Raw genomic sequence first — 17,482 nt, 5'->3', positions numbered from 1 at the left:
CGCTAAACAACGTAAAAATATCCTACAAAAGAGGGAAATTACCGCTGTGATTATATAATTCCACCAAGTAAACATTATAATTTAAATTCATGCGATTTCCATCACCCATGTAAAACGATAATAACAATTTGAAATTTCAATCAACTGGTTTTTGTACAAACACGACGTCGTTTTACATTTAATATATCGTCACCGGTTAAAGTCTCGTTACGCAGGCACGGTACAGAATGTTGTAACGTTTGTTTTAGTACGTATATGGCTCTAAAATGAATTTAAAACCAACATCGGAATAATGATGTCTTCCGGACACGTTAATGACGATCATTTTTACAACATGAGAAAAATTTCATCGACGTTGGCTGTACTTTGATATTTATGATATTTTTTCTCCCAAACGATTTTGCTCCATAAATGTAATATAATATTTTTTACTGCAGGGTTGAGATATATGTATATATATTGAGTTGAAGTACAGAAAACCATCTTGTAGAAAATTACGGGAACTCCCCGGACTTTGAAGTCAAATCCCGAATTTAACTATTACGACGAAGATAAATAGTGTAAGATAGGAGCCAATGCAGTTTGCGCTGCGTTGCTTTAGTGTGTGAATAATCGATGTTAGATATTTACTCGATGCTGTAGTCAATATGTGCTTAAGAGAGGTTTAGTTCGGAGAGTATATATAGTAAGATGTTAAGTAATATCCTAAAATCTCATCTTTCACGGCTGACTATTTTATCCTGGGTTCAATCCTTGGATCGAGCTAGTAAAAACTCATCGAAGTTTTCAAAAATAAAAGCTCTCTGATTTTGTACCTGAACTCCTTCTGGTCTGGTCTACAAGTCCTAGCATTTAATTTCCTTAGACGTCAACAATATTGCAGTATAATAATTCAAGTTTAGAAAACCAAAGAAAATAAATGAAATGCTATAAAATAATAAATACGGTATTCTATACCTATATGACATTAATATACATTTACAAAAACAAATAACAAGTAAGCTGAATAGCTTAAAAACATAAACTCTAAAAACTCATTTATTATTTCATGTCAAATACGGTATTTTAACGTTTTTTAATGACAGTTCAAGGCATTATGAGTAAACAAAGAATTTTTTTACTAAGAATAGTAAGTTGACCTTTACCAAAGTGTTCATTACTTACATATGATAATAAATAGCCGTCGGACAAATACGAGGCCTAAACACGACGAAAGCCGACGGAAATATTTACAATATTTACAAGGATATGTTTTTACTCGTAATACCGTTTAAATATCGAATTAACCTTTATGCATTCGGTACTATTTTAAGCCATTATGAATCATAATTGTATAATTAATTTAACGTATAATGATCACCGGTTAAGAAAAAAGATTATATCGATTAAAATCGTCAATATTTACTTTTTAATGCCTTTTAATATCAGTATTAAGTTAATTTTAATATATCGTCCATTTAAATCTTTATTTATATAATGGATATTCTTAATGAATTATTCTATAATTGTAATGTTGTAATGTCTGGTAAATAAATATCTTTTTTCTATATTTAAACCTCATCTCGCTAAAAATGACAATAGATATCATATTATAGAATAGAATACCTTTTCAAAGGAAGGATGCATGAAACTGGTGGAGCGAAGTCTGAGGCGATATAATTTTATATTTATTCGTCTTATTTATTCAACGTTTCATATTGTGTTACATTGTTTCTGTTATGTTATCATTTTCAATATATGTATCGTCACCTCAAAACGTAATACATACCATGGAACATATTTTACTATGGAAATAAGTAAAATAATACTAATTGAGTAAATTTTTTGTGAAGTTGCCGAGTAAATTGTTTTTCGACTAAGCATAACATATTATATCAATGGTTATAAAATAAACCTTCAAATGAAATTAATGTAATGATACCATTTAAGTACATTGTATGTATTTATCTTAAAATGTCACCTAATAAATAGATTATTATCATAATATGGTTTCAGAAAGACACTAAGCAGAGGTATATAGATAGTATTTTCGTGTATTATATAAAGATGATACAATAATTTTTTCCTTTTTTTTCAGAAGAAGATTGGCCGGGTGATCCGAGAATTGACGGTAAATAAACATTATTCACTAGTTATATAAGTCCTCATCTTTATACATACATAAATAGTACTTGTAAATATATATATATATATATATATATATATATAAATAGTTTCTACTACTAATTAATCTCGCACTCTGCGACGAAGGGAATATCGCAAGGAAACTTCTGCTACATATTTATCCACCGTCATACCTTAAAGTCTAAGACATTCATAAAGATTGAAATTCGAAGCAACCTTTGTTTGATAGATTTTTAATTCACATGCGGCTAGGCAACCCAAGATTGAGGTTTTCAACTTTGCGTGATTCTCTTGATTGATGTTTTATTCTCTCCCTTAAGGTAAATGAATTTTGTCACAAACGTTTTCTTGATTAGAAAAAACCGACGCGCCTTTAACACACAAATGAATACCCAAGTCATTAACTTCATGCACTCGACCCGATAAAAGTAATTTATTTTCAGCTCACCAACAAAGCGACAGCGAGGTTATGGGCCAGTAAGCACATCTGCACTAGCATTCAATTTGATATTGGACGCGCTTATAGCTTTCAGGCTTTCCTCATTTTTATGGATTCGTTCTACCTGTCATTCGTAAACTTCTCATACCTGAACCGTTTAGCGTATCATTCCTATTCGCAGACAAATATAAATTGCTATTTGTACTTTTGATATTACAAAAAAATATGCGAGCGTTGTTCCCACATAATCCCCGAGGGAAAATAAAAATGTCACATTCCCTTCTCTCTAAAAATTCATCTTCTTAGGAAACATCGTTAAACATGCTGACTTCCATAATAATAATTATTAAGGTCACCATCAGCAGCATGCATTTAAAACAGCAGTAATTGGTATTGTTGTGTTCCGGTTTGAAGGGTGAGTGAGCCAGTGTAATTACGGGCACAAAGAACATAACATTTTAGTTGCCAAGGTTGGTGGCGCATTGGTGATGTAAGCGATGGTTAACATTTCTTACAATGCCAATGTCTATGAGCGTTGGTGATTACTTGGTGACTACTTACCATCAGGTGACCCATTTGCTCGCCCGCCTATCTATTTTATATAAAAAAATCAGTACTATCGTTTTCTTTTCTTATTTTTGTTTGCTTAAAACCGTTTTCTTTTTGTAATTTACTAAATGAGTCTTCTGTTGCTTGAATAAATAAATAAATTATAATTATTATTATTATAAATAAAGTTAATAGAATTAATAATAATACCATCAGTAGTACAGGAGTATACAAACTGATTCTGATTCATAAGAATGCATCATTTCACAAGGTTCGTTTGCCCTGAGTATCAAATGATTACCTCTTATCTATTTACTTACTTACTGAACCTAACAGTGAAGTAATAATTATTTTTAAAAATAGAACGGATTCAAAGGTCGTTCTTCGAAAGTATAATTTAATCTATTTTCCCTTCAAGTGAATCATTCGACCAGCTTGTACGTATTGCATTTATACTTCAATTTTAATGATACAAGACGAGTGGCGTTGTTACATAAATATGTTTTACTAATGAGGTTTTCTGACATAATTTGTGATATTTTGTATTATGAATACTAAACAATCAAACGTGTTATTTCACGTTCAAATGAACATACTAAAACTGACCAATGAAATTATCATTTATATATTGTGCATAAATGTGTCCATCAATCGAGAATAATTACGTTTATTTCCGTTTATTGTCATTTCAAAGGGGAATTTTCACGCTCATGATATACAGCTATATACATATCGGACAATATGTTAATCTCCGAAATGTAAAAATTTACGCTTCAACTTCAGTCCTTTGTGTCTTTATTGCTGTTGTACGCTACACGAATCTAAAAAAATGAATGAAAAAAGCTGGCATGGTTCAAGTTCTGTAGAGCGTTTTGTATATATTTAACCTTACTTCACATGACAGCACCATAGTTGTAAGATTAGATAAAAAAGAAAACCTTAATAATAAACTAAGATAGATAGAGGAGAGCATACTTTTTTATAATTTTTTAACGGCAAACTCATTCGTCGCATATATAAACTCAACATTTACGCAACGTTAGTAGCTCTAACGTTCATATCAATAGTGATTCGAATGACTAATTCATTAATGGTTCGGTACCAAAGTGAAATATTAAAGTACCCTCGAAAATTTAATCGCGTCAACCGTGCGTATCGTAACGGGGGCGAACCCTCCGTAAGTGTGCTCAATTCTGTTCCATGCAGTCAAAAAATCGAAATACTCTTTATATACTCAAGTGTGATCTACAAGTATTCAATTTTAAGCAACCTTAAATTGTGATGGGATTCAATGCTTACTTCATAATAAATATTGTAAATGTGGATCGCGTTGTTTGCTTATTATGTGTTGTTATATTTTGTTTCTTGCATGCACGTTGTCAGAGGCACAGCATAGAACATAGGGTATAGGGACCCTATTACCTAACAAAGGGTGCTTGGCTTGTTTAATATAATGCTACCAATGGGTCGAAACGTAAATTCTACAAAAATGGACTGGCAAGAAATAACATTTTAGCTCAAGCGAAATAGTCAACTATACAAAATTAAATGTCCGTTATGGAAATCAACGAATATGAATTTTACGCTTTTTCAATTAATAAAAGATTTCAATTAATCAATGGGTATAGTTAGAAGTTTACGGAATATTATTTTAAGTACGAATATCTTGCCTCAGGAAGGTTGTATTGGCTTTGAGGAGTTGGAAACTTGATTTTGTAAGTGTATTTATACATCTCGTGTTTATTATTTTGTAATTGTCGTTGATTCTATCAAAAAGTATTAATCATTGTGTATATACATAATATCGATGTAAGCATATTATGATGCAAATGTAAGTATAAACATCCTAAGTGGATGCTCGGGCTCCAAGATTATAAATAGCCTCGAGATTTTTTTTGCAGTATGAAAACAGCTTTAATATCTACCTCAAAGTAATATGTCGTTAGACATAATACAATGAAAATAATCAAAATCGAGCAGTATATATAATCGGTTAGTTGTTTAATACTTTAAACGCGAATGCTGGGTACCTGATTCTGTCTGTTAGGGAAGTCTAGAGAACCCGAAATCAATAAAAAACGGATATAATTACGTTACTCGGAACTGCTGTTTCCGCCGCTTTGTTTGCGCGGTCGTTGTTTATTTTGAGGGTTGCATCCATTGAGGATGAGACCTTTGACATAAAATACGCAAGTATATGCAAAAAAACGAGCTCAATCGCATTGAAAGGCCAATGTGTCTAGTACTCTATAACTTATAAATATGGTCATAAACGTTTTTATAGTTAGAAGTCATTTGGATAAAATTCACAAATACAAATTTTTATAACGTTAGATACACTATTTCAATCAATATTAATTTTTTTAGTTTCCTGAGATAAAGTAAACGTAAGATGGCTTTGTGACTTTCATCGAAGTATATTATTGAGTTCTGATTAGCTCAGAATATTGAAATTCGGCATGTAGATATATCGGTTATAGAGCGGTGCAAGATTGTCATTAAACGCGTTTCATGACGTACATCTATTTCTGACTATGCCACAAGAGCCTCGGAATTAATTAAACCACCTTGTTCTGTAATTATTAACATAAGGATAGTACTTATATAAAATAGCAATTCTTCCAAGGTTTTAAATATTATAAGGTTTTTTTTTTAATTTAAATTGATGATTATTCTTTTAATAATCAGAGATATTGATAGTAAGACATTGTGTATTTTGCATTTCTAAATGGAATGTATAGAGACGCACACACAACACACATAAAAAAACTACGTTGATGTTTGACATAATAAATATACATTAATTATCATAAACCAGATCTCACAAACATTTAAGTTACTTAAATGAAATATAAAAAAAACTATTATTTTTTAAACCTCTCAAAAAGTAAAAAGTGTATGGAAGGTTTTCGATGCGACACGTTTGACTAATTTCAGGAAGGTAGCACCCACTCTTGGTTACATAAAATCATTACTTTACGGTGTTCCTTAACATTACGCAGTCTTCTCCAAGTATGTCTATTGTGTCTGTCCTTGAAAGTGTTAGGCTTCCCGTTCATTATGAATCATTCATGGTAGTGGCGTTTGGCCATAATAAACACTTTTCCCGAAACATTTCTTTATATTCGAAATCATCGCTTCACTACTAGATCAAGTAGTAAGAGTCATAGTTTGCTAACGCACTATACCCGTCCGTAGAAAAGTAATTAGTCACAAAGAACGTATAAATAGTACAAGTAGATGTCGCTAAAAACTATCTTATAATCGATTTTCCCATTGACATATGTTAGAGGCTGCCCTTTGAACATAATCCAAGTTTTCGTCTCTCTTTAAAAATCAGCTGCCATCATCGTTTTTGCGTCGTTCAAAATTTAATTTTTTTAAATATTTCCTGTACGCTTCAATTATTTACTCCGTAAATACCGTAATTGATATGCCTGCGTCCCCATCCAGGTCCCTAACTATATTAAGGTCAGATTTAATTACGGCCGGTTCAGTGGCTTAATGGTGATCAGATAAAAGAGATTTTGCATCTATACTGATATTATAAAGCTAAAGTTTGTTTAGTTGAACGCGATGATCTCAGGAATTATTGTTTTAATTGAATAATTAATTTAGTGTTAGGATAGTCCATTTAACGAGGATGGCTATATAACATCACGCTACGAATAATACGCGCGGAGCGTCAATGACAAATGTTGCAAAAACGGAAAAATGTATTCCTTTTGAGAGCTTCCGTTGCGTGCGCTGCGTAAACGGTAAAAGTTACGCAACAATCATGAATGAAGTCTTCCTTTTAAAAAGTTCTAAAAAAGTCAGCAATAGCATATTATGTCTATCTTTTAAGGTTGGCTCACAATAACTTCTTTTATGGTAATTATATTTGTAAGTATGATAAATATTCTTATCTAAAAAAATACTTTATTGAAGTAAATACTAATATCTTAGAGGATATCACAGTTTTTAAACCGCGGCAAAATAATGATCATATGCGGGGTGAGGGCGTGGTAGCGAGGCCTGTCGTTAGCTCTACGAAGTTGCATGCATCGCGGCTCATACGCGTGGTCGACTCCATACGGAACGGCTGTATTCGGCGAACTGCTTTTTTATATGTTTTTACGATATCTCATCGTATCATAACACTTTTTAAATAAGTTATGTTTTTTTTTTAATTCTTAAATATTTTTATAATTATTTCTTAACTATGTAAGTAGGAAAGTACTTACTCACCATTCAACACAGGTGTGATTTGATTTTGTAGTAGTTTTCATGTTATCTAAGTACTTGGTATCTGAGTACTATACAGTGTATAAAAAAAACCCTGTCTGACCCGTATAGTGTTTATTAGTTAGGTATTGTGAGGTGGTTCTATTTATGTAATCATTTTTAAAATCACATGGTAACACAGGCGACAGCGCTCGCTAAGACACGAGGACACGAGGTCGGGACATTTAGTAATAGTAGTAAGAAACTGCATTTTATGCAGCTCTAAAAAGAACTTATTTTGATGTGTCCGAGTTGAGATGGGTGCCAAATCTTTCGATAAGGACGCCAATGCAATGGCTGTGGCAAAGATAGAGGTCTTGCACCGTTGCAAATAGCTGCCACATTCATGCCCCATTTAATTTGGTCAAAAGTCACTCCTACCCAGACACATTAAGATATTGAAATAGTCTTAATTAGAATACGACATATCGCGGAACACAAGCACAGCTACGAAACGACCACTCTGATGTATTTTACGCGCTAAACTGAGTGACAACGTGTCACGTGTTGACGCCCGCTCCGCCGCGTCTTTGAAGAAGCCGACACCACCATAAACGATGTGTCGGCTTAACCACGAGAAATTTGTGCGAACGAAAAGTAATAAAATGTTGCAAGGTCGTGATAGTTTAAGGCAGTGTCATATTACACTTATTGTGTTTTTATTTTAATGTAATTTATCTTTCCCTTTATTCTCTTATAACATGGGTGGGTTATGTTATCGTTTATGTTTTAGTAAGTCGAGGAAACTTAATTGTGGTATGAAAAAAAAATCATATAAGTATAAAATTACTGTTTCCCTGAAAAAGATAATAAATAAAAAAATAAAAATTTACGTGTTAGTGTCCAAGCCGGCTCAGATCGCTTACTAAGAATGTGATCTAGGTGATTTGTGGCTTTTTAATTTTAGTTGGTAGACAATATGCCGTACAGGTCGACGCTGAGCAGTGGTGACACGCCCTTCTGCTTACCAGCTGCGTTTTAAAGGCTTTTTTATGGTATCAGTTGGCGGACGAGCATATGGGCCACTTGATGGTAAGTGGTCATCATCGCCCATAGACATTGGCATTGTAAGAAATGGTAACCATCGCTTACATCGCCAATGCGCCAACAACCTTGGGAACTAAGATGTTATGTACCTTGTGTCTGTAATTACACTGGCTCATTCACCCTTCAAACCGGAACACATCAATAACAAGTACTGCTGTTTTGCGGTAGAATATCTGATGAGTGGTACGTACCCAGACAAGCTTACACAACGCCCTACCACCAGTAAAACATTTGTAATATAAGTAGGATAATAGGATCGTAAGATTAGTAATCTATGGGTCTTAGCCACTTACCATCAGGTGGCCCATATTCTCGTTCGCCTTCCTATACTATAAAATAATACAAAACTTTGGTTACATGTTTGTTACTCAACAAAGCCAGAACGGCTGAACGGATCTGGATAAAATTTTGCACAGAGATAGATAATAGTCTGGTATAACATATAGGCTTTTTATCCTGGAAATATGTACGGTTCCCATGGTGTATATGATGGTTTTGGTCGAACAGGCTAAAAGAAAGCATTTTATAGTTATCGCCCACAATGATCACATTTTGATCAGGTCGTCAGTTCTTACAAATACAAATTTCCACTATAACGAAGTCGCAATATTGGTATAGTTTATGCTAATGAATGAAAATACAAAAAAAAAAAATAATGCACAAAGCATGATACTGGTAGAGTACAAAATTCTCTACGAGCTTTATTTGAAACTTTTCCTGTAAAGTGAAAAGTTGATTAGATGCAGAGCGCTAAATTCTAAGTGATTCACGTGATTACAATAATTAACATTTCTTCCAGAGATAAAGAATATATAGAGCGAGTAAATGGTGAAAATCTTATACTATTACATTTTTTTTAGATATTTAAAAGAAATATATAAAAATATTGTTATGTTGTCAAAATTGAGTCAACGAGTATATCTGGAAGAAATAAATAACGTTATATAAATATAACGTTAATAAGGTAATTTAGTAGACAAGGTAATAGACATGTAGTCAGCCGAGGTGGCCCAGTGGTAAGAACGCGTGAATCTTTTTCTTTTCAAGCACCACTGAATTTTTATGTGCTTAATATGCAATTTAATTTGAGGATACCTGCATGTGTCTAATTTCACTGAAATTCTGCCACATGTGTATTGGAATGGAATAAGCTCCAAACCTTCTCCTCAAAAAAGGGAGAGGAGGCCTTAGCCCAGCAGTGGGACATTCACAGGCTGTTATGATTTTGGAATCAGTTAATTGAAGTTAATATGAACAAGTATGTTTGTATATTCTATAGTAATAATTGTTATGATTTCAACAATTTTTACCATACAAAACAAATCGTACTTAAAAAATAAACAATATTTATGTAATTACATAACTGAACTTTAATTTGAAACATAAACCGCTTATTGAAAATGTAACTCTTATTAATTTATTCAACTAAAACGCACCCACTTCATTCGAGATTGTTACACCACCCAAGGGGAAGCGTCGGTGCGAACCCAGGAAGGGTGGTACGTAACTCCATACTCTCGACAAATTGAAACTTCGTGCTTATGCCTTTTATTTCTATAAACTATAAATGTATTTTTATAAAGCTTATCTAGTATACAAAATTTGCATAGTTTTCACCTGATCGATAAATAATTTTGTTTGCGTACGTTTCGTATGTGATTAGTAAGCTTGCACTCGTGTAGCGTGTAATAATTTTTATCGATGTATGATATATCATTAACTGATGGCAACGCGCGACTTTAGAAAATAGTCGAAGGCAAATCGGATATTAGTTTGTAATTATTAAATATAAAAATTATTATAACTTATGTAAATTTATACAAATGTTACATTTCTGGATAAATATGTTTTCATCTAAATAGGTACATTTTCGTTGTCTTGCTTTTGCTTAAGCCAATCCATGATTAAGTGAATGGGTACACTAAGTTTACTTGGTGGTGGGTTAGTCACTGACATATATAGGCGTTGGTGACTACTTGTCAGTATACCTACCAAATTTGTTGTTCTTAAAAATAATTGGACGTAATAAAATATTATTTTGTTTTTAGGTGTAGTTTATTTCTGTAATCTTATCTAGTAACAAAACATTTTTCTATCTTTAGTTTCTGTAAATGTTTCATAATAATTATTATGACAGCAAGAAACCTTTTTTATCGCTGGAAAAACGCGTTACTCGTTTCCCCCACGGGAGCAGTGGGGGGGTATATCGTCGGTGTCCAATGCACCGAGTGCCCTTTCCGTCATAACGAGGAGTGCCACGGGATCGCTTTCGCTTGCTACCGTGACGCTCTGACGACAGCGCGACACCTACTGTAACAAATGTTTTTACGCTTACCAATAATTCTCGACACTGTAAATAGTTTTTAAAAATAAATGTGATAAACCTTTACTTTCTAATTATTTCTATTTATTCTAATTACCAATGATCTTTTATGGACATTATTTTGCTTGCTTTGAATTTATTCATTTCTGTAATATTATCGAGCACTTAATATAAGAAACCATAATAAATCTATAGAATGTATTAAGGCCCGAAGCTATAAGGTTTAAGGTTTAAAAATTAAATTATTGAATTTATGTGAAACTGCTATGTCATTTAATATTGCACAATTTATAAATACTTAACAGATGTATGCGATACGTTGGTCTTATCAAAGATGAATTATGCGAAAACTGCTATCGAATCTTGATTACTCGCGCAAAAATCTCATACAAAGGGCTCACAATGCTTGCGCGCGTTTTTTAATACAGCCTGCAAACTGTGCAAACGCCTTGTCATAACCGAAATTAATTTATTAATTTTAAAAATACTTTAATGGACATACATTTCAACATTCAATTAATTCTTTTATCGTAGTACTTGTACCAGTAGCGGATAAATAAGTAACTACTTACCGATCATTTCAGGCCCGATTACTCTGTTTTATGGTACTTATATACTATTTATTTATTCTTTAATTTAATAAGAATTTGACGAGTCATTATTTTAATATATTTCGCCTATTTAAAAAAATATATTTTATAATTAATACTTTTTGTATAAAAAAGTTATATATATACTTTTTCACATTTGGTAACCCTAACAAACTCGAGTTGAGTTTTATCGTCAACATGATTGGTATACCTATTTGATGCGTCATCGTGCTTTGCAATGTGATATTATAGATATAATATTTCTTCTTTTTAAAATTGTATTATTGTCCATACTTTTTTTAATATACAATTAGTGCTTTTGTCTATAGATAACGCTTATTATAACTTTTATTGGAAATCTTATTTTTGGAGATATTAAATGGTTTTACGAATGTGTAAGAAAAAAAGGTTATTTGACGTACAATTAAAAAGAAGTGATAACTGACTACAATATCGCATCATTGTATACATCAATTTTATATTATTATACATAACTGTTAAAACTATTTAGCATTATTTATTTTGAAAATTGTACCCGTTTTGATATAAAGCTTATATTTATATTTTCATAAATAAAAAATATTTTAAAACTGCATGGAACTTACAAAGGAACGCATTTCTTACTTTATTTTTGCCCCAGCTTTTGTAAACTTATACTCTCGTTATTTCCTCGCTCTTTCGTTTACCATTACATAGTTTACTTAGATCTTTTTACTTTTAGCATGAATATAGACATGCAAACGAGGAAGGTAATGTTACCACTGCATCACATATCGGTGTTTATTAGATACTGATTATCATTCATATAGTGAAAAATTCGAAAAAAAAAGAACGTGGCCATCATGAGAGTCCCGGTAGAATTAAAGCATCCAAATGATGGTTAATAAAATAATTAATCATAAAAGAAAATATATAAACATGAAGTAAAGCAAATAAAACATATTTAATAAAATAAATTTATTTATATGCACACCCTCGCTCATACCGTTATGCTAGGGCTATAGGGCTAGGACGTAACGGTATGACCGTCATGGCTTTTGACGTCACGGCATTCTAGTCGTTCTTACTCCCAAGATGTGTGAATAGATCCAATAAAATCAATAATATCAATTGATTAATAATTTCAGAACCTACATTATTTTTAATTTGTATTTAGTAGCTATTCAGAAAGGCATATAAGAAGAATTCACAAAATGCCTATAATAAATATTTCAAATAATCAAATTTTCTTTTTAGAACTTTTAAGAAATATCACATTCTGTATATAGAATGGTCTAACTCGTCATTCGATAACAGATATTCATAACTCGTCGAGAAAACTGTCTGGCCATTTCAACATGAAGCTGCTACCAATAATTAAGAGCGAATATAATGCAAACTTGCTAATCAAGTTTGACGTTGAAACAAAATATTGTATGTATTTCAAGATTTACCGTTGATCAAAAACATAAAGTAACAAAAATTTTTCTACACAAATAAATCACGACGTGACCTCTAGCATTGTAATATTTGTTTTTGTTTATACTCTATATATGCTATTGAGACAGTAACTGCGAAATTAATTATATTAAACAAAATCAAGGGCTGACATTAGCAATTTTTGTAAATCTCTTTTATATATATTAAAAATAAATATGTTATGGCTCTTACGACATATTCTTTCCGCGACAAAAATATATCTGTGTATTAAAGCGCTATTGCTACGTTGAGATTTTTAAATATTTTATCACAAAGCATATTAAAATCAGAAGTTATTCAGATCAGAAAAAAACATTGAATTAAAATACGAAGAAGCAAGCGAGAGCGATCTATGAGGTGAAATATTAATTTTTCGGTGGTTACAGCGCGCTTTTAATGCCAACTTGATTAGGAATAACCAACATGAAAAATTGACCATCTTTCTCATCTTATTTCACATGTTATAATTTTATACGTTTACGTCATATAAATATATTCCTCGCTTAATATATTTATTAAAAAAAATAACAAGCCATGGCCATTCTACTCATACTTTTAACTAGGTATATTGGTAGTTGTGTGTTTAATAATATTACTCGGAGCTAAAACTAATATAATGTTACAAGAGTTTATTCGTCTGTTATTTGGATCTAGTTAGGAAGCTGGATAATAAGTAGCACACTCTAGTAAACACTAATTTATCTGTATCCTTCCGTATCAAATATCAAGGGTGTTTATATGAATGTATATGATTTTGTATAAATGCCAACTTTAGTTAGCATTTACGAATTACTTAAATTCAAATGGACTATTCTTATTGAATAATCAGTTATGTTACGATGTTCCAATGAACGTCGTTTTCCAGCAAATTAAATGTGTCGCACGCACTCCGATACCATTTATGTATTATTACATTCTTTGTGCGCCAATGTACAAATTACCACCACGAGTGGTAATCAAAAGCATATGTAAATAAAAGCATTCATTATTCGTATGTATTTTTACTAAATAATTTACTTAATATATAATATATTATCATAATAATATTTACTTTATTTCATAAGATATATTATAATATTATTTTATTAAGATATAATATATATACACGTGTATATGTAATAATAAAACAACGTACCTTGTAAGTAAGCATTTAAACTAGTATGACACTAATACACTGTATAAATATATCAAAACGATGTATCTTTTTGAGGATCACTACTCCAATGATAATATAATAATATTATCGGTTTTCCCGTCAGACACGAGTTGCCATATAGTTTGGTGCATAATAGAACAGGCTACGTACACAACAACAACCTTCAACGACAACCTCCTCATTAAGAAACACTTCCAGTTAAAATATTTAAATAAACATTAACCTTCGTGACATAATAATAAAATTGTATTAAACGTTATTTTTGAAGAATTAATTAAAAATCAATTTACATAAATTATACTGCATACAAAGTCATCTTTTTAAATTTCGAATACTAGTGAAAATAAAGGTTAGAAGGATATAATTTCTAACGAGTCTTCTGAAATTTCATTCTGCATTACCAATACTGGTCCTGTCACTTTCTCGACTTCACCATCAGGGCCCTTAGACCAACGAAATTGAAATAGCATAGAGCTTTTATTTAAATATCTAAAGCATGTGTTATAAGATAAATTTTATTTAATGTTTTATATACAAAGTCATCTTTTTAAATTTCGAATACTAGTGAAAATAAAGGTTAGAAGGATATAATTTCTAACGAGTCTTCTGAAATTTCATTCTGCATTACCAATACTGGTCCTGTCACTTTCTCGACTTCACCATCAGGGCCCTTAGACCAACGAAATTGAAATAGCATAGAGCTTTTATTTAAAATATCTAAAGCATGTGTTATAAGATAAATTTTATTTAATGTTTTATTTTTCGTTTTGCTTATCTGATATTTTTGAATATCAAAATTGCCAGTCAATGTGTTTTCCAAATGAATGCTGTTCTTAAAATATATTTCATGTAACGATGTATTTAATTGAGCTGGTCAGGTTATCGATTTTACGTTTGATATTTTCATTAGCTGTATGACTGTTGTTATCGATTGAAATTTTAACTCAATACATCAGTGTCCATAAACTTTGAAAAATATTTTTTTTTGGAAAATTATTATCAAATTCCCTCTTAAAATGAATTGATTGAATGATATCCATCTACTCAACCGAATTCCACTCTTAATAAAGTTTACGCCAATGATTATATAAGGTATTTAGGTATCTTTAAAATTGTCATATTGTACCTGTACAAATAATTTTCACTGTGTATAATGTAAAGATAATAAACGAATTATCTGTCATTATTGTAAATGCAGTCTTGCAATTTTAATGGAAGGTAGTTGATAACTCTGCTATATAAATCCTAGGGACCGGAATCGATGAACTCTCTAAATGCGTTTTAAGGTCTCATCGTATTCGAAAATTTACTCCTGCAATATGTTTTTTCGGAATACCGAAATGCAATTGGCAAGTCTCGGTTAAAAGCTGTAATAATGGTAAATTATTTTGATTAACAAGACTTCTACTTTGTGAAACCAGTGCGACGGACGCAATATCACATATTGAACAAGTTAAGGCAAGCTTCGACGCAATTTTGCTATTGTTGTTCAGTGAGTGCGTACGGTACCAACTGTCTGAGCTTTCTAACATTCCAATATGAAGTAATTGAATTAATATCTGTTGGTAATTGCTTTTGGTTAATCTTCTTCCACTACGGCTTTCAATTAGACGTTATAGACCGTCTCTTATATGGTATATGGTATATACAATTCATAAAACGATCAATACAGAAATCCTTCATAATAATTTACATAAAATGTTCTATAAATAAAAATACTTCGTGCAAATGGCTTCTAAATAATTAAAATATTTCTATTTGTTAAAATATCCGAAATAAATTCCAACTTGAATTTAATATAGTACTCGATAAGTATCTTGAATTGTAGATGTGTACAAAATGCTCAAAGCTTTTGATGTTAATGGTTGACTCATTAACTCCAACTTGGTACTGAGTATGTAAACAAGGAGCGGTGTTGACTTTTAAAAAGGCTATTTAAGCCGACAGTAGCTGGACAGAGGTTTTGTATTTTTTGCTACAAAGATGACAAATTCTGACAAAATTTATAACATCTTCGCTCTTTTAAAAATATATATTACGCAAAAGTACAATGATTAAGATGTTTCCGTGCAGGTGTGTAAAATTCCGACGTCTTAAAATTAATATGACCAGTATTTGTTTATGCGTTCGTGACTTATATCGTCAATATTATTCATAATTTTAAATTAATCTTAATTGAAAGTTATTGCTATAAATTTAGTTTTAATAATGAGTATTATTGCGATCCAGCAATGTAATAAAAAGTAAGAAAATTATTGATAACAAGCGTGGTCTTCAAATACTTGTAGAAAAGTCGTTGAAGCGGCAACAGAATCCTTCGTAAATTTTATATAAGGGGTTTGAATAAACCATAGGTCCAATTATTCCGCGCAATTGAACCTCAAGAAGGTAATCTCACTTTTTCAACGAGATATATAATAACAATAAAACTATATTGGAGCTGATTCTATCCATAAAGTATTTTCTGGAAATATTATTATTTGCGCTAAAGTCAAAATATATTTTTATTAAATGTATTTTGTCTGTATAAATAAAACACATAAGATCATTCATTCATTGTATTGGATAGTTTTATCCCGGAAATAAGGCTTTTAAGTAATAATCAATTGTTGCTTTTCTTCCGAGACCCTAATTCTTTCTTATCACTGTGTCTTTTTCTCTCGAATGACAAATCAAGGATGACATAAAAAGAGAAACCAGTATTGATTTAATCAGTCTTTGAATTATGACGTGACCTTTTTTGTATAAAGACGAGACGTAAAGAAAAACTTATGACACCGAGCTTGCGACTTTACAAAGTTAATACATCCTTCTTGGGGCTGGGTCTTTGATTCTATAATGAAATTCCGCAGACCATTTTACATTTACCAAAATCTAATTTTAAAAATCCATGTTATTTATTTAAAAATAAACAAGGCTTATTATACATTTTATGATAATATAAATGATCTAGCTAGGAGTTAGTAATTGTTAATATTAATAAGAAATAAATAAATATTATATAATTGTATGTAAAGAGTAACTTCACAGTATCTTGTTCGAGAAGAACTTGTCGGTACAATTTTTATTCCAAAGCTATGTTATCTTTATAATAAAATAAATATTCAAAAATGCATTTGAGAGAGTCACTCGAATAAAATATAGCTTGACCTTAACTTCACATTTACAAATATTTAATTAAAAATTCCAATCGATATCAATCATAATGATAGATTCCTATGTACCCGCTCATAGACCAATAAACCCGCTGTATTCACGCATGGCTGCGTTATCTGCATACCTTTTATAAATAATACGATATTGTTCAAAATCCTTTGGTGTTCGTGGAAAATCGACAAATTTCAAAACCAATGTTGAATGTGAAATAATTCTCTGTATTTCATAGGATGGACCGATGAAGTATCTAAAGTTAAGTTATGATGCAGAGCAGACTGTTTGTATATATTTTTTTTATATATTGATTAATGAGGTATATTTTTATAGAATAGGAAGGCGGACGAGCATATGGGCCACCTGATGGTAAGTGGTCA

The 17,482-nt window shown here is 31.3% G+C and overlaps 1 protein-coding gene across 12 annotated transcripts in view; it reads left to right on the top strand.

The window, feature by feature from the left end:
• The window catches only part of LOC126780316 (coiled-coil domain-containing protein AGAP005037), a 209,533-nt gene that overhangs the window by 108,231 nt on the left and 83,820 nt on the right, over positions 1–17,482 (top strand). For all 12 annotated transcript variants that reach the window (XR_007670476.1, XM_050504686.1, XM_050504687.1 and 9 more), the window contains one exon: positions 2,078–2,110. Coding sequence is in view for 11 of the 12 variants with exons in the window: in XM_050504686.1 (XP_050360643.1) it covers positions 2,078–2,110 (33 nt within the window). In the remaining variant the exon portion in view is untranslated. The remainder of the gene's footprint in view (positions 1–2,077; positions 2,111–17,482) is intronic.

Source organism: Nymphalis io, chromosome Z (assembly GCF_905147045.1).
Source record: "Nymphalis io chromosome Z, ilAglIoxx1.1, whole genome shotgun sequence".
NCBI classification, from domain to species: domain Eukaryota; kingdom Metazoa; phylum Arthropoda; class Insecta; order Lepidoptera; family Nymphalidae; genus Nymphalis; species Nymphalis io.
This window is presented reverse-complemented; position numbering and strand designations above follow the sequence as displayed.